This window comes from Microcebus murinus, chromosome 5 (genome assembly GCF_040939455.1).
Source record: "Microcebus murinus isolate Inina chromosome 5, M.murinus_Inina_mat1.0, whole genome shotgun sequence".
NCBI classification, from domain to species: Eukaryota; Metazoa; Chordata; class Mammalia; order Primates; family Cheirogaleidae; genus Microcebus; species Microcebus murinus.
Genome location: NC_134108.1, coordinates 49,928,479 through 49,952,175, shown reverse-complemented (window position 1 = coordinate 49,952,175; position 23,697 = coordinate 49,928,479). Strand labels below are relative to the sequence as shown.

General features: G+C 38.9%; 1 protein-coding gene across 2 annotated transcripts in view; it reads left to right on the top strand.

Annotated features, from left to right (window-relative positions):
* AFG1L (AFG1 like ATPase) overlaps positions 1–23,697 on the top strand; it is a 182,149-nt gene that overhangs the window by 150,888 nt on the left and 7,564 nt on the right. The window contains exons 11-13 of one of the 2 annotated variants that reach the window (XM_076003078.1): positions 16,417–16,557; positions 19,890–20,003; positions 21,817–21,941. In XM_076003078.1, coding sequence (XP_075859193.1) covers positions 16,417–16,557; positions 19,890–20,003; positions 21,817–21,941 — 380 coding nt within the window. Of the gene's footprint in view, positions 1–16,416; positions 16,558–19,889; positions 20,004–21,816; positions 22,303–23,697 lie in introns of those variants that run through there. The other variant, XM_076003079.1, reaches the window with a different exon arrangement.

The following is a 23,697-nucleotide window of genomic DNA, read 5'->3' as shown; positions in this document are numbered from 1 at the left end:
ATATATATGATATAAGATTCCATTCCCCAAGGTACTACGTTGATTCAGTGTGGTTAGCAACTATTTCGTAAGTACATATATATCTATATGCCTATGTTATGAGGAATATAAAAGAAGTATAACAAATTTCTTTCAAAGAGTTTACAATTTAGTAAAGGAAATAACATTAACCAAACACCAAACATTGTAGCAGAGTGGAAAGAGGCCCAACTGAGTCAGGAGATATTGATTTCAGCCCTTACTCAGATACTGAAGCTGAGTGCAGTGGTGCATGTCAATGTCTATAGTCCCAGCTACTCAAAAGGCTGAGGCAGGAGGATCACTTGAGCCCAGGAGTTTGAGGATATAGTGTGCTGTGATCACACTTGAGAATAACCACTGCACTCTAGCCTGGGCAACATAGCAAGACTCTATCTCTTTTTAAAAAGTACTATTTAGCTGAGTTGCCTTAGATCATTTAACTACTCTGAGTCCAAGTTCCTCATCTATGAAATGCATGATGTGATCAGCTCATTTCTGTCATTCCTTTTAGCTTTAATAGTCTACTTTAAGAGCAATGCTCACTATTTAAGTACATATTATGAGTGTATCAGGAGTTAAAAGTAAGGATACCAAGGGTTAGGAAGGCTCAAAGGAGACTTGAGATTTAAAGAGGAAATTGATCTTTACCTTGAAAAGTGAGAAGAATTTAAATGAGCAGAGTAAAGATATTTCAACCATAATCTGAAGCCAAGCAGCATGTGTTTTGAGGGGTGGAGGTGGGCAGGAGATACTTGCCTAATGAATGCAAAGTGCATGTTGGAGAGAAAAGGGAAATAAAATTGAAAATCTCAGACAGATCCACCATAAAAACCAGGCAGAGAAATATAGTGTTCTTACCATAATCCACAGAGAGTCATTTTAGGTTTTAAGCTGGAGTATGGTACCTAAAATAATGTTTGGTCTGTGACCTGTTAGGAACGTGGCTGCAGAGTACTTCTATGTACCCCCCCCCACACACACACACAAGTCCATGGAAAAATTGTCCTCTACAAAACCACTCCGTGGTGCCAAAAAGCTTGGACTGCTGCTGTAGGGGGTACCAAGATGAATAAGAGTCAGTCTTCACTTTTATGAAGTCTTAATTTAGAGAAGAAAAAATCAGTGCATAGATCTCTAGAATATGAGGCAGATTATACCTAGTACTATGGGATCGGTATGACTGGCATGCTTTGGATGATCAAGGGGGAGCTGGGCGCTGACAGCTGGAAGGTTGAAGATTCTGTTGGTGCAGAGGGTGGAGGGAGCATGAGGTGGTAGCTGTTTGGTTCTTCCTAAGCAAAGGGGATCATGAGGGCAACCTTTGTGATCTCTTCCTCATCTGAAGTTTTATGTTTCTATGGAAAGCATAGAGTTGGAAATTACGGCATATATTCAGATAACTGCAGACTCAGGAGGGTTCTATTTCCATTAATGATCTGTTTGACCAACCCACCTATTGATCACATCTGTAAACTCTGGAAAAAGTCTGAAAAATAACTATCTAGAAGGAACTGCTGATCAACAGTAGGGAGAAAGTAGAGTGTAGTCAACACTTAGAAGAAAGGATGAATACTGCTGAATTTCTCATTTTTTAAAGTTTTTCTCCTGAGGGTGGATCACAGTTGGCCTCATATGGGTATCTAAAACTCAGTAGAAAACTGCAGAGTTCCTGGCTTGAGGAAACAGAAGAGAGAAAGTAAGTGACCTTAGCAGCTAGAAAGTATGAGGAAAAATACATGAAAGCAGAGAACCATGGAGAAATAGGCTGAAATTCTTTGTATAAATTCTGCTGAAATCTTGGGTGACCTGTGAAATATATATGCACAGCTAAGGCTAAAAAAATTAAATAGCAATTTTAGTTGCTGTTCATCACAGAGGAGACAGACTTTGGAGTTTGAGACTAGCCAAGTTAATCTGCTAACATAGCAATAACAAAAAAATCAATGTGGTTAAGAATCCTAAGTCTTGACAGCATATCATATGCAATGTCCAGAATACAATCCAAAATTACTAGATGTATGCAAACATAAGAAAACATGACCCTTTTTCAAGAGAAAAGATAACCAACAGAAACTGACACTGAGATGACACAGATGTCAGAATTAATAACAAGGATTTTAAAGTAGTTTTTGTGTCTATACTCAAGGATGTAAAGGAAAATATACTATGAATGAATGGACAACTAGGAAATCTTAGAGAAATTGAAACTATAAAAAAGAACCTAGTAGAAATTCTAAAATTAAAAATTCTAGACCTAAAATTTAAAAATTCATTGTATATGCTTAATACTAGATTTCAGATGACAGAAGAGTTGCAATGAACTTGAACATAGATCAATAGATATTACACAATCTGGAAAACAGAGAGAACAAGATTAGAAAACAAAATGAATCAAGCCTCATGACATAAGAAACTATATTTAAAGGTTTAACACATCACTGGAGTCTCAGAAAGGAAGGATCTTCCAGAAGGGAAGAATGGGGCAGAAAAATATTTTTGAAGAAAAAATGGCTAAATTTTTCCAAAGTTAGTAAAAGATATAAATGTATATATTCCAGAAGTTCAGTACCCCCCTAGCAGAGACAGTCACTCCTAGACACATCATAGTCAAACCGCTGAAAACCAGAGATAAAGAAAATACCACAGCAGCCAAGGGGAACAACAATATGATTAAGGACTGCTCATCAAGCTGTGGAGGTCTGAAAACAGTGCAACAACATCTTTCAAGTGCTAAAAGAAAAAAAAAAAGCAGTGACTGACAACCCAGGATTCTCCATTCAGAGAATTTAAGAGTCATAGCTGGAACTTAGGTTATATATAGGAGAGTAGTATACACTCAGGCAAAATGGTGAGTTGAAGTCAGTATAAAAGGGCTTAGGTTGTAGAGTCTGGATTAGAACTTACATCAGGTAGAAATAATAAATAAATAAAAAAAGTTAGTCATTATCTTTTAATAGTTCTATACTGGATAATCTGGCAAAGAAGTACAAGATTGGCACTGCTGTTACTATGTATGGAGTCTTTGTGTGCATTAGATAAAGCTACCCCTCCAGATAGGCAAGAACTAACTGAGCAAATCATGCCTTTCTGTGGAAAAAAGGTACCCCTTCAACCGGTGGGATGCCGCCCCTCATCAGGGTGCATGGCTTGGCAAACAGAGCCTGGCCTGGATTTCGGCTCCTAGTTGCCCCCTTGACCAGGGGCATAAATCAAGTATATATATTAGATGGTACAGAACAAGATGAATATGGAAGAAATCTATAGGATTGGATGTGGAAGGGGTCAGGCTGAGGACAAGCCTCCTAGGGCTCTGAGGTTTTCTGTTTGGATGACCAGAGCAAGGGCAGAACCCTTAACAAAATACTGGAGGTAGGAGAAGGGAGTCTTACAAACAATTGGAAATTTAAAACTGAAGATAAAAATCTGAAAGTCATTTATGACACGTATTAGTTTAGAACCTAAAGGAGTCAATGAAATCATCTGAACTGATATAGAAAAAAGGAAGAGATGAGGGTATGGCTGGGGGTGAAAAAAAAATGTGTTATTAAATATCTCGAGAGTCAGTGGAAGGAAACAGAGCCAAGGTACTAGTGTAGTTGAATTAAGGGCACAATAGAAACAACAACGGTTTCCCACCATCTTATTGAAGAATTAAAAAAAAATAGAAGTAATGTACTAGATTGGTAATATCTTGGGATTTGGATGTTACCTGTAGTCTCAGCTACTCTGGAGGCCGAGGCAGAAGGATCCCTTGTGCCCAGGAGTTCACAGGCTGCAGGGAGCTATGATTATGCCACTGTACTCCAGCCTGGGTGACAGAGTGAGACCCCATCTCTTAAAAAAAAAAAGGCAATGATGCTTTGTTTTTCTTAGGCTGCTACTGCTGCCTCTATTTTTTTTTTTTCTTTTTGAGACAGAGTCTCACTCTATTGCCCGGGCTACAGTGCCGTGGAGTCAGCCTAGCTCACAGCAACCTCAAACTCCTGGGCTCAAGTGATCCTTCTGCCTCAGCCTCCTGAGTAGCTGGGACTTTAGGCATATGCCACCATGCCCAGCTAATTTTTTCTATATAGTTTTAGTTGGCCAATTAATTTCTTTCTATTTTTAGTAGAGACGAGGTCTCACTCTTGCTCAGGCTGGTTTCAAACTCCTGACCTTGAGTGATCCACCCGCCTTGGCCTCCCAGAGTGCTAGGATTACAGGCATGAGCTACCCCACCCAGCCTGCTTCTTCCTTTATACTAAATTCAATGTTCTTAAAATCATAAAATAATTCTCTACTGTACTACACTGGGCTATTTCCCTCTCTGTTGAAATTTTACCTTCTCTAAGAATATCTCTCTGTGCATTTAGTACTATGCAACTAATGGATGCTTAGTACATCCTTGTTAACTAACTAACTGATGTCTTATTTTGTTGATTCTCTTTTGCCTCCTATTTAACTAAAAGCAAACTAAATAACTAAATAAGCTTTAAAGGGAAATAGAAAAAGAATAATGTTAGCATGTATTTATGTTTGTCTGATATCAAAAGTATTTATTTTTATTTTTATTTTTTTTATTTTTTTTGAGACAGAGTCACACTTTGTTGCCCAGGCTAGAGTAAGTGCCGTGGCATCAGCCTAGCTCACAGCAACCTCAAACTCCTGGGCTAAGCAATCCTACTGCCTTAGCCTCCCGAGTAGCTGGGATTACAGGCATGCGCCACCATGCCCGGCTAATTTTTTCTATATATATTAGTTGGCCAATTAATTTCTTTCTATTTATAGTAGAGACGGGGTCTTGCTCTTGCTCAGGCTGGTTTTGAACTCCTGACCTCGAGCAATCCGCCTGCCTCGGCCTCCCAGAGAGCTAGGATTACAGGCGTGAGCCACCGCACCTGGCCCCAAAAGTATTTTATACATGTGTGCACATACACAAATAGATTTTTAAAAATTAGGACAAAGGGGGAAATAGCAAATAGTTAACCTGAAACACATAAAAAGTTAGTATGCACAAATCTGTGTCATAAACTTCACACAGTTCTTAAAATTGAACATTTAAATCAACTCTCAGTCTCCTGTAAGCCAAAGAGGGGAAAAATATATTCAGTAAGTTAGAAGATAGAAGCAAATCAGCTACTCAGAAGAAATGAAGATTTTTTTTTTTTTTTTTTTTTGGCACTTGGACCTTTCATAAAGGGACTTCTGAAAGATGCCAGTGGACAATTTCCTCTGCATCATTCCTGCTGCCAACACAAGTTTGTACTGTACAGATTCTTGTATCCAAGCTGGGGGCATAAGGACAAAGTAAAGTTCAAACTAGTGCTATCAGGTTAAAAAAAAAGTGCTTTACAACCAAGCTTTTCTCTTTATTATTTGGCTGGATCCAGAAAAGTAGTTTTAAATGCTTAGAGATTAGATAGATTCATGTCATTTGGTCCTTTCATGAGTGTTTTACTTTTAATAAAATTTGGGCAGCAGATAATTCAAGGTTGTCTTTTCTGCAAGAAGATGAAGTGAATAATTCTATTGGTCTTTATTCCTAGTTTGAAGGGTTTGGCCCTTTGTGTATGTATCTAGTAGCACAGAGAGGCTTTCAGCCTTGCTCTGATTCACTTTTTAATATCTTTAGAATATGAATTTGAATTTTTTTACTGAGTATTTCCATGATTTGGAAAGCAGAAGAGTGGGAGAAAGAATAATAACTCTTTGATCTCCACTTCTTTTCCAACTCTGATTAGGCTTTTCAAATATCTAAGCCTAAGAGGATTCTATTTTCTTTCCAATAGGCTCTCACAAGGAGAGCAAAACAAACAAAAACAACAGCAAAAACCAAAACAAAAGTAATAAAACCTCTGTATTTACAAGACTTTAACATGTTCAGAAGTTATAATTCTCAAATTTAAAATAAGTTCTTGGTTATTCTAAAGCCATTTTTCATTTTAAACTCCTGAATGTCACTTTTTGTGCTACTTAGCTCTGATTTCCAAAGGAAACAGTTACCACTGGTTCACCTTTCCTTTCACATGCACATGCAAGACCAGTATCAGAGGGTCTAGAACCTGATCTTACACCATGTGGGTAGTCTTTCAGATTTCTTCTGGACAGATATCAAAGGCAGACAAATTTACTACTGTCTTTCCTCCAACAGAGAAGTAGCAAATACTGCCCTCTACTGAGGGGTTCCTCAGAATAGCTCTATTATATTAATGATCGAGTGTTAATCTTCAGGAACTGATTTCAATGATTTTGGTAGAATAATGCTGTTACTAATTACTTCACCATTATTGTATACATTCCTATTAAAATCACTATGTTCCAAAATATAACACAAAAAAGGTAGAAACATATTTCAGCCTTGGCCACATACTGTACACTTCGTACCTTCTGTAGTCTGTACAATCAGATAGTATAGCACTGTGTCTGAGGCATTAATAATAATGTTTAAATTTCCATTGTTTTGAATGAGCTAAGAAAATACATTTTCCATGGAGTACAATGAAAACTATTCTGGTGACAGACACAAACAAAAGCCATGACTTAAGTATTCATTCATTATACAAGGTACCCATGTAACAAAAACAGTTATCCCTCCTTAATATTTTGAAATTAAAAATACCCAAGGAAATAACTTTTCCAGTGGGAAATGAGAAGGGTTATTATAGCATTATTTTAAAAAATGAGTTTGTGAAATAATTCTAGCAGTAGCAATAGCAGTGGACTATTTTTCTTGCCCTTGCTGATATTTTTTCCAGTATCTGCTGGATTGCTAATATCCAGATTAGTAATTTCAAAGAACTAAGTTGTTTGCACAGCTATAATAATTTTTTTTATTCTTTATAATTTTAAAGGGTGAATTGTATATGTTTAACACTAGAGAATCATGTTAAAACTAAATGCCTTTCAATCAAAAACTCCTTAAAGAAATATTAAACTAACCAATGAGTAATTATACACACATACATTTTTATATGGTATATTTTTGAAAAATGTTATCTGTGTTCCTGAATATGGAGGATATGTGTTCTTTTGTTGCTATCTTTTGTTTGTTTGTTTGTTTTGAGACAGAGTCTTGCTCTGTTGCCTTGGCTAGAGTGCCATGGTGTCAGTCTATCTCACAGCAACCTCAAACTCCTGGGCTTAAGTGATCCTCCTGCCTCAGCTTCCCAAGTAGTTAAGACTACAGGCATGCGCCACTGTGCCAGGCTAATTTTTTCTATTTTTAGTAGAGACGGCCTTGCTCTTACTCAGGGCTCAGGCTGGTCTCGAGCTCCTGAGCTCGAGATCCTCCCACCTTGACTTCCCAGAATCCTGGAATTACAGGTATGAACCACCACATCCAGCTTTGTTAGCATAATCTACCGTGCCCGGCCTTGTTTGTTTTTTTAGACAGGGTCTTTTTTGTTGCCCAGCCTAGAGTGCAGTGACATCATCATAGCTCACTGCAACCTCAAATTCCAGGGCTCAAGTGATCCTCCTTGGAGTAGCTGGGAATATCAGCACACGCCATCACACCTGGCTAATTTTTTCTATTTTTTTTTTGTAGAGGTGAGGTCTCCCTATGTTGCCCAGCCTGGTCTCGAACTCCTGGCCTCAAGTAATCCTCCCACCTTGGCCTCCCAAAGTGCTAGGATTACAAGCATGAACTACTGCACCCAGCCAAGAATATAGGTTCTTTAATGAGGCTAAATACTCAGTGTAATACACTATAGAACTCGCTTGTGGTGTTCCCATTTTTCTAGAACCTGGTTTGCTTAGGATTGGCCTAAAGCTAAAAAATTTTAGCAAAGGAGCCATGAGAAACAAAATCTTGTAATCCAAAGTGTTCCCATGGCTTCTAATCAAATATAAAGTTTAAACTTCTTATTACCTTAATTCAGAAACTGTAGATACTGCAAGAACTAGTAGGACAGTCTAGCCAGGCTAAATAATCTTGTGAAGATAGCTTCCAGGAAGTGAGGAGCCAATGTCTGTGAAGGCCCACTTCCCTGACCAAGCCTTACACACCAAACAGCCCTGTGTTTTGTAGACTCTAGGCTGCCTTCTGACTGTCTCTCACAAACAGTATCAGAAAAATATGAAGAAATAGGAAATCATTAGCATCATCATTATTAATGAGCATCACTAAATGTGAGCATCAATACAACTCCAAGGAAATACATAAAAATGGAAATGAGATGATAAAATGAGATGGCAAATATTAGTGGAATGGGTTATACTAACCACCTGGGATTGAATAAACCAGACTATAAAAACAATTAGTTGGCATCTGAATAGGATGGAATATCCAATTGTTTGATATCTAAAGTTTACAGGAAGTTGAGAGTTGCTCCTTTTGGAAATGGAATAACTGGGTTCAGCCATATCCCACACCAACAAAATTAAAAACGGTGAATGAGTCAGTGTAGCTCAGAGCCCACCACTCAGAAAGATCCCCCAGTTATTTCTAGAGTTAGAAATTCCTGCCTACGTGCTTTATTCAGGCTAAGTTTTTAGTTAAACTGTATTATGACACCCCCACGGCCCACAAAAGAATACTATATTATCCATTATAAGGGATTAGAGAGTTTAGCAAAGATCTGATAGATTTAGGTAGAGCTAGCTGCCTGCCACTGAGACTATGTAAGTCAAGTATTTTTCTCAGCATGCCAAAGAACACCTTTTGAAGTAGAGTGTGTAAGAGTTGGTGGTATTTTCAGGAATGGTGAGATATTTCCCAGCTTGGTGCTATGAACGTCATACTAATGACATTTCTCATATTAAGGTGCCATATGAATCTTGGGAAATTATTTGCTCTGCAAATACACCCATGTCAGTGTTCTGTTTTTCTAATTATTATATTTATTAATTTGGAATTTGGCACATATAAAATTTTTTACCATCAATTCATACGGTATTTGCAGTTAGTTTGGAAAAGGACACATTCATCCTAATTCCATTCAAGCATTGTTTTCTATTAAAAGTACTTCTCTTTAAGATATGAGGTATTGTGATTCTGTGTAAACAAAGTAAGATGCCACACATACTTGTTTAATAAGGAGTTATCAGGGTACTTCTGCAAGGAATTTATAAAGAGTCTACACAGATAAAGAGTAACCCTTAGAACAGTATAATGTAGATAGAGCTGGAAATAATAATCATCCTACTTAAGCTGAAATAATGAGAAAAAAGAACTCAAACTGACAGCTCATTCTTATATGCTGAAGTGGATCCACTGCTCATCGCAGGGCAGAAGGCAGTCTAGTGGCAATGCTTGTGCATTTCACATTGGTGTGGCATTGAGACAGGCCCCCTGGCACCAGGGTCAACGCCGAAGAAGACAACTGGGCCATTTCTCATACAAGAGAAAAAAGACAGCAAGCAAGCTCTTCGTTACTAAAAGTTCGTGAGAGAAACTGTGCTGCATACAATCCAGCTGTATAGTCCCGGTAATTAAGGAAAACAAATGCTCTTTGCAAACTCATTATAGATTTAAAGTTCTTTAAGTTTTCATCAGGTTTCCACAGAAACAAAGAGTTTGAAACAATAGTCGAGAATGTACAAACCATCGAATAAGTGGATTTTAATTGTTCCTGTTAAGAAAATTATTCATATAACCAGCCACATCAAAGACTATTAAACTTTTTAATTGCTCAGGTAGAAAGATGGAGAATGTCATCATTATCTATCATAAGAGAATCTGCATTAGATAATGCTACTTGAATTTTGAGCTAGAATAACATACTCAAGGATGCTACTAACTGAAGTGGCATTTAGTACTCAAAAGTAATCATATGCTTTAATTATTCATAGGGCACAATGCATGAATTCACAATACTAATTATGGTTTTGAAAAATGTTTTATGCTATGGTTTACTTACATAGGAGGATCAACTAATGCAAGACAAAAGTATAAATATTTGCAACTGCCATAGATATAATGTGCATGTAATTTTTGTTTGTTAGTGTGGTCAAGAGTGGAGAAATGTGTTTCCCTTGTGTTTTGCAAAGTTCTTGTACGATTTAGAAGAATAGCTCCATTAATAAATATGTTAAGCATTCAGTAGTTGTAATTGATTTCAAAGAAGACTTGGTGATAGTGTATTCATTTATTCACTAATGATGTATCATGCAAGACTCTGTTCCCTGGTCTGGGCTCTAGGTGCTAGGGACACTGAGATGAGTAAGAGAGTACTGACTCTTCTGGGATGCCCTGTATTGCACAGTGAAGTAAATGAAGGTGTCAAGGTCAAGTTTAAGTAGATTTGTAGCTCCTCAGCTCTTTTTTTTTTTTTGAGACAGAGTCTTGCTCTGTTGCCCAGGCTAGAGTGCTCTGGCGTCAGCCTAGCTCACAGCAACCTCAAACTCCTAGGCTCAAGCAATCCCCCTGCCTCAGCCTCCCAAGTAGCTGGGACTACAGGCATGTGCCACCATGCCTGGCTAATTTTGTCTATATAGATTTTTAGTTGTCCAGCTAATTTCTTTCTATTTTTAGTAGAGACAGGGTCTCGCTCTTGCTCAGGCTGGTCTTGAACTCCTGACCTTGAGCTATCCTCCCACCTCCCAGAGTGCTAGGATTACAGGCATGAGCCACCGTGCCCGGCCAAGCTCTTTAGTATAGTCAGTGTTGAAGGCTTTACATATTCCTCCTGCATTATACTATTAGAGAAGATGCAGAGAATTAAATTGCTGAAAAATAAAAACACATAAAGATTACTCTTTATTTAGAATTAGTAAAGATCTTCAACATTGTTTCTTTACATCATTCTGTTTTTACTCTTTTTTGTCATATGTTTTGCTTCTCTCTCCTTTGGAAAATACAGAAAAATGTAAAAAATAAAGACCATTAAACATATCTCAGACCATTTAGAGATAGCAATTAACATTTTAAATATAGTCACTTATACCTTTTTTCTACATATATTTTTGAGCAAAACAGATATCTTAATACAATTATAAATTTGCACTATGCTTTTTTTCACTTAGCTTTTTATCATATGTAAATATTTTTCATGAGCATATTTTGTTGGTAACATTTTATTATATTAATAATTGAACAATTTATTGAACAATTCTTCTGTTGTTAGATATTAAAGTTGCTTTTCGGTTACATAGTTACAAATATCCTTATGTATATAGCTTTGGGTTGAATTTCTGATCACTTTCTCTGAATTGATTTTAGAAGTAGAATGACTGGGTCAAGTTTATGACTTATTTTAGGGCTCTTGATACAACCCAACAAATTGTTTTCTGGATAAACTGAACTAAATTGCTCTTCTAGCAGCAATGCGTGCCTCATTATGTGCATGCCAGCACTGAATAGCATAATTTATTTTCTTTGCAAAATTGCCATTTGAAAATCATATAACATTCTCATTTTGTATTTCTTTGGTTACTAGTAAGCTTGATGACATTTTTTGTTTATTAGCTTTTCATACTTTTTATATTTCTTGTTCTGTGACTTATCTATTCAAATTTTACAATTTTAGTTTTATCATAGTCAGTCCTTATCTCCCTAATTCCTTTTTCGTATCAAGTTGCATTCTCCCTGTTGTTCTCTGCTGTATTTGACTGGGTCCGTGTCTTCTTGCATTCTATAAAGATGCCACATACTTTTCTCACTATGTTTCTTCTAGTTCTTGTATATGATAAATTATAAGTTTTATTTCTGGAAATGAATTTTATACCAAGCCATAAAAATTGTAAAACTGACTATAAAAATAAATTAACATAAGATAAATGATAATATATGTATTTACATATACTTATCCATTATGCAAACTAAGCTCTAACTATAAAAGTTAGATTATATTTTTCTACAGGTGCTGGACTTGCTAATGACTTAAAATATGGGCTTTCAAAAGTAAATCTCTCATAGTGGGGAGGGAGGCATGGGCAATATAAGTAACCTTAACACTTGTACCCCCATAATACACTAAAATAAAAAATAAAAAAAAGTAAATCTCTCTGTGGCAAGTACAGTGTATTAGTTAGCTATTGCTGCCTAATAAATAATCCCAAAATTCAGTGACATAAAATAATAAGCATTTATTATTGCTCTGTAGTCTACAGGTCAGCCGGTAAGTTCTTTTGACCTCTATTGGGCTCGCTTTTGCATCTGCAGTCAGCTTTGCTGATCTGGGCTAGGTTCTCTCATCACTGTGTGGGCCAGTTGGCTATATGATCTCTCAGCTCAGACAATTAGCTCTCCTTGTGTTCTCTCCTCCTCCAGCAGGCTAGCCTCGTTGCAAAAGAGCAGGAGTATGTAAAGCCTCTTGAGACAGACCTAAGCTCAGAACTGGAAAACTTTCACTTTTGCCTCATTCTGTTGGCATGGTAATTAAAAGCAAACCCAGATTGCAGAGTTGGGCAGACAGACTCTATGTGTTAATGGGAGAGCTGGAAATTCACAATTCAAAGGTGTGGACAAGGAGGCAAGAACAATTGGATCCATTACTGTGATCAGACCACCCCTACATGGGCATTCTTCATTTCTCCAGTGGATTTTAAATTATAATTTTCTAGAGAATTTTTCAGTTAATGTATTTGAACGCTGCCTCTGGATGGAGCCCTGAAGGACTGCACCTAGGATTCAGTGAACCAGAAGTCAGTCATTCCTCTCAAGGACTTCAGTCACACTTCGTATGGGCTTTAAGAGCAGATAAAACACGGCTGAGGAGAAACATAGTGAACTAAAATGTAGGTCAGAGAAAACTATCCAAAATAAATCATGGAAAAGGAAGAGAGGAAGGGAGGGATGGAGGAAGGAAGGAGGAAAAGAAATGGAGAGTATGCAGTTTAATCTAGGTTCATTTAGAGTACTGACAACACAGTAATCATCAAGCTCAGATGGGGGGAATTGCTAAAATTAAGACACACTATAACAGGGATGTATCAGCCTGGGCTATGACGTGGTTTTTGACTGGTATACTTTGAAGTACAATTTTCCCTTGGTATCTACAGGGGATTGGCCCCAGGATCTCCCATGGATACCAAAATCTGTGGATGCTCAAGTCCTTTATATAAAATGATATAGTATTTGCATATAACCTATACATCCTCCCACATACTTTAAATCATCTCTAGATTACTTATAATGCCTAATACATTGTAAGTGTTATGTAAATAGTTGTTATATTGTATTAACTTCATAAGTTGTATTATTTTTTATTGTTTCATTTTTTCCAATATATATGATCAACAGTTGATTGACATGGATGTGAAAATGCAGATATAGATGGCCAACTGTATTTAAAAAACACTTCTTATTTTAAATTAATCTTATTCTCATTGGAGCTTATTTCTTTTAGAAAAAGACTTCCTTCTTTGATTAATACATTGCATTCTTTTTTCTCATGTTTTTATCTCTTCATGGCTTATCGTGGAAGGGATTTCTTTGGCAACAAATAACCTTTCCTTGTTTTAATGACTATTTTTTCTAATTGTGGTAAGAAAATACGTACTGGAAAATGAACCATTTAAACCATTTTCAAGTGTACATTTCAGTGGCAATAAATACCTTCACATTGTGCAACCACCACCACTCTCCTCCACAACTTTTTCGTCATCCCAAACTGTGCTCATTAAACAGTAAGTTCACATTCCCCCAGTGACTATTGTCTTTAAAGAGATAGATAACTATATTAAGCTTTGTTTTCTTTATGTGAGTGAGCATATAATTGTTTTAGGCATATGAGGGCAAGGGATAGTTGCTAATAAAATGGCAAATTTAGAACCTACTGACAAAGGTATATAATTTGTAAAATAGCTGAGCGAGCAAAATTCTGATTTTCAGTTGCCCCAGGCACTTCAGTGCACTTCTGATAATGGGCATGTAGTTATAATGATAGAAATCACATCCATGCATAAAGAGTGGGCTTAATTATACATAACTACATACCTAATATGAGGTTTTACTTTTTTTTTTTTTTACCTATACTTTCTGGTTTACAAAAGATGAGACACTAAATTTTAGCTGATCTCAAAAAAGTAGTATACTCTCAGAGCATGAGAGTCTTTTGTATGAGTTATCCTTTTTAGAAAACACTGTATTTTGCCTCCCCTCTTTCCCTTTTGGGAATTGACTTCATTGTGTGGTGATTCCACAGTCTCATCTGGTCCCTGCTGTGACTCCAAAGACAGGCAAATGCACAAAGGCTGATTTAGGGTTTTGGATGCAGTGGGTGGTGGAGCAAAAAATTAGCTGATTCCTATTGAGAAGCCCTTTTTTTCTTTTTCTTTTCTTTTTTCTTTTTTTTTTTTTTTTTTGAGATGGGGGCTCACTCTTTTGCCCAGGCTGGAGTGCAGTGGTCCAACCATAGCTCACTGCAGCCTTGAACTCCTGGTCTCAAGCAATCCTCTGTCCTCAGCCTCCCAACTAGCTGGGACTACAGGCATGCACCAACACACCCAGCTAATTTTTCTATTTTTTGTAGAGACAGGGGTCTTGCACTTGCTTAGGCTGGTCTCGAACCCCTGGCCTCAAATGATCCTTCCATCTCAGCCTCCCAAAGTTCTAGGATTACAGGCATGAACCACCACACCCAGCTGAGAAGACATTTCTTTACATCCTCAACTCATTTGTACTGAGCTCAATCACTTGAGCTCCAAGCAATAAAAATGAAAATAGCCAAAAGGGTTTGGATACTAATATATGCCCCAGGCACTGTGCTGAATGCTTTATGTGTATTATTTTGTTTAATCCTCACGATTCTGTGAGATAGGAATCAAATTCCCATTTTACAGATGGGAAAACTAAGGAACAGAAAGATTATATAGCTTGCCAAGGGTGCCCAGTTAATAAGTGACAAACTGAGGATTCAAATCCCTGTTCCTAGCTTCTCTATCAACACTGCTGGGCCATGTGGGGCTTGACAGCAGAGTTCCCTTGGATGAGAATCAGGGTTAAACCAAACAAAACAAAACTTACAACACACTGGAACACCCACGTGGCAGAGGGCAGCTCTGGGTGGAGGCAGAGGCTCTCCCACCAGAGAAGGAACACGGGGAAGGCAGAGGCCGGCTCCTCCTGGCCCCCGTTTGTTATCTGGTTGGTGAGAGGAGATGGGAAGAAGGGACACTTTGGGCACATTTCCAAAGGAGACTGGGCATTCTTTGTGCTCCTTCTTCCTGGTTTTGTGCCCCTTTGCCTAGGTCCTATAACTGTTGCATCCTTCTCAGAACTGCTGTCTCTCGAGGGAGCCACTTCTCTAAAACTTAACTCTCTGGCCTTGCTCGTACCTCCCCACGCCTCCCTGAGAATTTGTCTTTGCTGAGTGTAACTGAGTTCAGCTGGTCGCTAGGCTAGCGGGGGACACTGAGGTGAGAATGACTCCTCGTCCTCCCCACGGTTCCCTGATTCTCCCAGGAACGTGGCCACATCAACACTTCTGAAAGAAGCTTTTATGCAAAGGACTCCCCGAATGAGAGAGACATTTTTGGACAAAGACAAGTAGTGATAGATTCTGCCAGAAATTGAGGAGGCTTGTCCACCTGTGTCCTAGGGGTCAATCATGGTGATCCAGGGACTTTCAGGGGGACCTCAGAGTAGCTCCTGGGCCACTCAGTCTCTGGCCTTCTCCCCACTCCAGCAGGGCCAGAAAGGCTCATGGTTTGCTGCTCAGGGCGTACGCTCATCCACACACAACTTGAAATTAGGAGAGCTAACATTTCCCGGGAATGTTCCTAACCCCAAAGAATGTGTTTGCAGGTAGTCTTTGTAATGTTCGTGAGTTAAACTCGTGTTTCAGAAGCAAGTGCTTTGCATCTGTAGGTGGCACTTGTATGAATAATTCTGTGGACCTTGAGTCTTGTGCCCTCCTCACATAAAGAGGCAGCGTGCTGCTCCAGATTATTCCGCAGGGCTCAGCCTACTTCTGCTCATTTAAGCCCTCTGGTATTTCCTACAGAGGTTAGCAGTGTTGCACTTAGATAATTACACCTTAAACTAAAAATAATTTCAGATGATTTTCATACTGAGGCATAGTCTTTATTTCAGAGTTGTGACATCATATTCAGCATGCCATTATCAGATGGCTCTGTTATAACAATAGTGACAGTTTGCAGTTGAGTCATAAGAAGGATTTATTAGGACATGTTTAAAGTTATGTCATATAAGTAAAAAATATGGAAGACCAGGTTTAGAACAGGGGCCTAAAAGGTGCCGACTGAGGCTGTATGGCTAGAGATGTTCTTTCACTCCCCACTGCACTTGTCTTCTTTCTTGCCCGCTTTGGTACTTCATTGTTAAGGGAACACAGTGTCCGTTGTCTGTGCCCTTAGCTTACTCTGAAAATGCTGTTCCATTTGGTCACGTTACCCCAAAGCTACCACCTAAATCACACCATGACAAGAAAGAGAGGTGTTTGCAAATTAAACTAATCCAAAGACAACCGGAATTGGTTTATTTTCATTGTCTTTATTTCATTTCAATTATAGCCGCTTGGAGCCAGTGACTATTTGGAAATATCCAAGAATTTTGATACAATATTTTTACGAAACATTCCACAATTTACGCTGGCAAAGAGGACTCAAGCTCGAAGATTCATAACCCTCATTGATAACTTTTATGATTTCAAGGTAAGGATGTGGTACATTTTTTCAAATCTAAACAGTTCGGACTGTGGAGCCAGATTGCCTGGACTGGAATCCTGGCTCTACCACTTACTTTGCCTCTCTGTGCCTCAGTTTCCTCATCTGCGAATCGGGGACAATAGCATTTACTTCAGAGGGTGTTGCAAGGACTAAAAAGGCTAGTCTGTGTAAAGCATTTAAAGCAGTGTTAGGCACAAGCAGAATGCTGTGTCAGTACCATTAGCAGTAGCTGCAGCAGTAGTAAAACACCCATCACACAGCACTTCATTCTACCAGGCAGGTCATGTGCTCCTTCTATGATGGTGTACAGCGCAGTGCCTTGCCTACACTGAATGCTCAATAAATATTTGTGGCATGAATAAATGATTGGACTGATAGAAAAATGAATGAGCAAATGAGTGAATGACTAAAGGACCCTTCTGAATATTGGGGTGCTCTCTCCCTTTGACTGAGAATCCCTGGCAACTGGCAATATACCATCTTGTTGTTTGGCTTTCTAATCCGTGTGTTTTAGCGTGAATTGCAGAGCCGCTGCCCATCCATCAAAGACAGTACAGCCTGGCCCTAGGGCTGGCTGTCTATTCTGAACACCAACTTAATTATCTCTGAGCTTCAATTACCTTCGCTAGAGAAAGGGATAATAATGGTACTTATAAGATTGTTGTAAGGATTAAATGAATATGTAAAGTGCTAAGAATGTCTGGCATATATAGTAAGCTCTCAATAAAAGTGAGCCACTATTAATAGTATATATCTGTAAACATATGTTTACAGTAAAAGTATAAGCACAATTTCAAATTAGAGTTCATTTAAATATTATTTTATGGTTACATATATATTTTTCCCTATTCCCTGTACAGAATTAGATAGAGCAGTGATTCTAAATTGAAGGGACTTCTTGGGGAGGAAGCAAGTAACAGAATCTGCTAGGAGGGAGAGGTGAGATTTTAATGTTTCATTTGCTCATTCATTCAGCAACCTTTACCATGCCGAGCACAGTGTGAAGCCCTAGACAGTCGATGGCAAGCAAAGCCAGACACAGTGCCTGCCTTCCTAGCGCTTGCAGCCTAGGATCAGAGAAACATGAATCAAATGTCCACAGTATAAAGCCACTACTGTGGGATGACCTTTTAGACAGACAGGGAGACTTACGGTGCTGTAAGAGTCTAGAGGAGAAGGCGCTGATCTGTGGGGTGGGAGTCCTCTGAGGCCCTCCTGCACTGGAACGCATCTGGGCTACTTGAAAATCCAGATTCCAGAGCCCACCCCATCCTCACCCCAACAAATGAGGACCAGGCATGGGCCTGGAACCTGCACGTTCTCGTGCTTCCCAGGTGCTTCTCATAAACACTAAGAGCAGTGAGGCCTGAACTCCAAGCACAGGGTGAAAAGGGGTAACCAGGGTGGGGAGTTTGCCGCAAAGACCCTGGGAGGGGCCAAGTGTGAAAGTCAGCAAGTGCGGCTCCCGTGGGGCAGCCGAGGGAAGCCTGGCTTAATAAGTGCCATCAAAATCCGCTGCTCGTGCCCAGGGGGCTGACGTATGTGTGATCAGGGAGGCAGGAGAGGCAGAGGCTGAGGACGTGGGGGGCGGGGGTGGGGATCAAGGCCCATCAGTTGTGAGGGCTGCTTCTGCAGAGACGCTGCTCCGCTGTAATCCATGCGGCTGGAATGAAGGGCGAGGGCCCGCAGGGGGCGCTGTTTTTATAGGGCTAAGGCTGCAAGAAGGAAATGGTGGAGGGGCATTGGGAGGCGGTTCTGAGAGTGGAGAATCAAGAAACTCTTATTAGCTAGGAATACCTTAAATAAAGCTATGGCCCCCATCCCTCAGTCCTACCCACTAATCCTACCTTACCCCCACTTCTTAATTAATGAAAAAAAAAGGATTTATCTATCTGGCAATATGATGGAATGCCCAAACCACTCTCCCAAACATTTGCTTTAACTAAATCACACATTTAGAGGTTATATTCTTTCTTATAGTCAAAATTATCTTAGTAGGGGATTTGGGAGCATTAAACAGATATTATTCTAGCATGTGTTCATGGAGATTTGTGAAATAAGGATATTCCCACGTAAATAATGAAAAAAAAAGAGTCATTTGTGATTAAATGAATTTATAAGAGGAAGTGGGAAACCATTTAGATATGGAAAAGCTAGTCTCAAATGTCAACACATTATTTTTAAGTATTTGTGTGTTTATTTAAATAATGATTTCAAAAAGATAGCTATTAATCCTAAAAACAAATTCAGGACTCTTTAAACATCAAGAAGCCTGTGTTTTGTATTTAAACGAGTGGACATAAAATGCATAAAAGATTTAAAAGCAGTTTCCAACATATGATCACATATGCACACTCACTCAAATACTCAAGTAATCAAGAGATATTAATGTAAAGCTTAGTCTTTTTGAAGACGGTCTTGGCAGGATGCTGATATAAATGTAGGCTCTGGAAACTAGGATATAATTAGAGTAGCAGTGCACTGAACTCAGCAGCCAGCTGTGCAGCAAAGTGGAAACCTCTTCACAGTGTATCTGGGGAGCACCTTGCATGCACGGAGATGAACTCCAAACAGCCAGGTATAAACGTCAACATCAGAGCGTCACTGTCTTCATCAGTTTGTGGCGCTATAACAAAATACCACAGACTGGGTGATTTATAAGTGATAGGAATTTGTTTCTCACACTGTTAGAGGCTGGGAAGTCTAAGACCAAGGCTGTGGCAGGTTTGGATATTTGGTGAGGGCTGCTCTCTGCTTCAAAGGGGAGGAATGCTGTGTCCTCACATGGTCAAAGGAATGGAAGGCAAAAAGGGATGAACTCCCTCCATCAAGCCCTTTTGTAAGGGCATGTAATCCCACTCATAGGCACAGTCCTAATGACTCAATCACCTCCTAAAGGCCACACCTTAATACTTAATACTGTTGCATTGGGGATTAAATTGCAACATGAATTTTGGAGGGGACAAAAACATTCAAATCATAACAATAATGGAAAGAGCATTAGACTTGGAACCAGAAGATCTGGGCTGACATCATGAGCTAAGGTCTCTTGAGGCCTGAAGTCTCCTGGTAAAAACTTTGCTCTCTACTTCACAGGGTGGTATAAGCTGGGTGGAAATATTTTGAAAAGTACTATGGACTTTTAAAATGCCACTTTAAGGAGCCAAACTATTAGGAAAAATATGGACATTTCAAAAAAGCAAGGATCCAAGCTCCCAGTTGTGACAAACAGGTTTTTATTTTGTGAGAGATTTTTCTTACCTTCAACTTATAAAATGTAAAGAGTAACACCATTCACTCATTTTCCTCTATTTCAGGTGCGCATAATTTGCTCTGCCTCAACTCCTATATCAAGCTTATTTTTGCATCAACATCATGACAGTGAGTTGGAGCAAAGCAGAATACTGATGGATGATTTGGGGCTGAGCCAGGTAGGCGATATTAACATAATTTCTTTTTATTATAAAACAGCTTAATTGTTTTTGGTTTGATACATGGCTACATTTTGAAGAAGAATGCAATATATAGTTAACCGTTGATTTGCTGCCTCTTCTACAGCCAGCGTGGCAAACTTACCATTCTCAATATCATTAAATATCTTAGAGAATCTGAGAGTGGAAGGAACCTTAGTGATCATGTAGTCGGATGCTTTGTTTTGCATATGACAAAAACAAAGCCCAGAGGGTGGACTAATGGGCTCACAGTCACACTGCTGAATAATGCAGGCCAGAGTGGATGCCAGGGCACCTGTGTCTGGTTCTGGGCTCATTCTGCTATACCATGCTGCCTTTTTTGGCTACACTGCTTCCCGATGGCAGGATTTGTATAGTGCATGATACAGTATCCTAGCACGTAGACTGTCTAATACAAGACCATGGAGTGCCTGGTAAGGCCCTGGAGGCCATGGCCCAACCTTCATTCTGCAGACATTTATGGAGCACCTGTGGGTGCCAGACTCTGGGACACTCTGCAGGGAACAAACTGATGCAGGCCTGTTTCTCCTGGAGCTTAGAGTCTGGTGATTTACCCCAAGACAAGCAGAAGTGACTTTGCATTTCTCCTTCTGTAAGAATATTACATGGTATATTTCTCAAGTATCAACAATTAAAATATTAGTCAAAAATTTTAAATGGTCAATGCTCACCCTAAGAATGAAGGGACCCCATGCATGACAGCTTCACCCTCAAGACCTAATCATCCCCCAAAGTCTCCACCTCCTGATACTGTCACCTTGGGGGTTAAGATTTCAATATCTGAATTTTAGAGCAACACAAACATTCAGACCACAGCAGTATAGGAATAAATAGCTTATAATCCTCTGTGCTGGGACTATCTGAAATGTTGATTCTCCAAGAGCAATACTTATATCTTTGATGATTTGAAAAATACACTTGAGGGGCTACATAAAATCAGTTTCTAAAGTCCTTTAAACCATTGGCTCTTAAATTTTTTCTCCTAGGATCAGGGCAAAGTAAGCTCAGCACGCAGGCCAATAATATATGAAGAGAGCAGGGAATGTGACCTCAGGGTCATGAAGGTTCACAGTGACTCAGTGGGGAAGATGGACATAGGAGTCCAGAATTTCTTTTCTGAGAAAGCATAACAGCAAACCCCTAAGGAAAGAGAGGAAAGTTCAAAGCCCACTTAGTGGCCACAATCCCATGTTGATATCACCAGTCTGGGGTGTTTACTGGCCTCCCAGAGACAGGGCTCCCCGGCTTGTCCCTAGATAGGGTGGATCAAATGTCCTGGCAGCTGAGGACCAAAAGCAGCTCCGGCCTTTGCAAAGGAAGATCTCGGGTACATTCTCCAGGACCCAGGATGCACTGGGACTGTTTAGTCATCAGTTTGGAAAAGGCTCTTCAGAGGTTTATCCTTAGGGCATCCCCTGAACCCTGGGCCCCCTTTGCCTATAAAGCTTCAGAGGCCTACATCAGCCTCTTCCCAACTTATCAGAACTACTGTTTTTTTGACAATACTTATTTCCAGTGTACACTTTTGGAGAAAGTTTTCCCTTTTAAGTTTTCTTTCTGGTAATTTGTTTTGTTTATTACCTGTCTGTTTAAATCAGTTGACTCACTAGTCTAAGAGATTGTATATGAAAAAGAATTTACAGAAAATTTTACAATCTAAATAGGTAAATATAAAAAGTTTTTAAAAACCTGTACTAAGTTCTATAAATTTTCATTTGTGGTAGTTTTACTTGGTGCTGGGTTTTTGTTTGTTTGTCTGTTTTGTAACCAGGACTTAGCAGAAGGACTCTCCATGTTTACCGGAGAAGAGGAAATCTTCGCATTTCATCGCACGATTTCCCGACTCACAGAAATGCAGACTGAACAGTACTGGAGCGAAGGGGACAGAACCAAGAAGTAACTGACTGTCACTTTCACGTGAATAAAACTCTAGACAAATGGCTAATGCAGGGAGAACTATACTGTGGGACTTGAAAGAATCATTTTCTCATCATTAATTAAGCACTTTGTCCCCTGGACCATTTTAATCTAAAATCACTGTCAAAGATGTAGTGGATTAGTAAGTTAAAGACTTATCATTTTTAGAGCTTTACTCTTTCTTCCCTATTTATTTGGCCTTTTTTCTGCACCAAAAAATTAAAATGATCACTTCTGAAGATGTATGTAGAACCAGACATTTTAGCTTCACAATAAACTACCTGAATTTACCTTGAATACGCAAACACACAGTAAATGTGGGACGTCTGGATATCTCCAAGCTTTGGTTGCGTGGTGGTTTTTATAAGAGGGAATACCAAAAAACATCCCATGTTTCATTCAATTCACAAATCTTTCCAATCTTATTATAAATTAAAAGGAATAACATTTTAGAATATGGATTTATACATGTGATTTGAGGGGTTTTTTTCTTTTTTCTTTTTTTTTTTTGGCTGTGAATTATAATAAACCTCCCAATCCTTTAGGTTTCCTCACAACAGAAAGAGTATGTTTTTTACCCCAAGATCAAGCTTGGTAGGCAGTACCTGATCTCAAGTGGTCACAGAGTTGTCTGAAAAAAATCAAGCATTATGACACCATCAGGTAAGGGACAAGTGTTAAATTCCAACCAATGGGCAGATCTGTAGGCAGCTCTCCCAACTCTGACAGCCTGGAATGGGGACCAGTGACAGAGTGTTGGGAGGGGCAGAGTTGTAGACACGCCAAGCAGCAGAGTGGACTCCTGCTCATCTGAGGCCAGCTGGGACCCTGGTGGACAGACAGCAGGCTCCTTCCCAGTGCTCATGCGCGTTTGCTCCAGGTGCAGAAGGCCACTCCCCAACCTTGCTGCTGATTCTGCAGCGAGATAGACCTAATAGGAAATGACAGAACTCTTGACAAACCTACTTTAAATAAGATCTGATTTGTCCTTCATTGAGCTCATTTCTTGATTCATTTCAGTAAAACCTGACTTTGCTAACTTGTCACAAAGGGAATTTGGGTTGAGGTTGTTAAAAGAATCTTCAAAAAGAGCCTTAAAAAAAAAAGAAAAAGGAAATCCACAAAGTCTGTGACAATCAAGCATTTTGGAGGGTAGGAATAGATGAGTGAGTTCAAACAATGCTTATAATTATCAACATAAGTAAGCTCTTTGCACCTATTTATTAATATTCTTCCACATTAGTCTATTTTGGACATTAACCTAATGAAGTCAAGCAGATAGGTGGATGGGTACCCAAGCAGAGAGAAAAGTTTAAATTGAGTCTTCTGAAAATTAAATGTGGTTTAAAAATATTTTTATTCAAATGAAACACAGTGAGTTCCAGAGGCTAAGTAATAGGGAGAAAGGATGGGAAATAACCAATATGTGCCAAATTTAATGCTAGATATTTATATTAGCTCAGTTTTAAAAATAGTCCTAGAAAGTGAAAATAATCATCACTGTTTACAGATAAAGAAACTGAGGCTGAGATTTACAATTTACAAACTATAAAACTCATGTGCTATATTTTATACCACACTGCCTTCTACTCTCACTGTAAAAAAGAGGTCATTTTAAATATTGATTCATTTTTTAAAACTCAGTAAAATTGAAGGTGAATTTACAACAGAACCATTGCTTTGAACTCAATAAATATAAAATATTTAACTTTATTCTTTAAATCTAAGCTTTTTG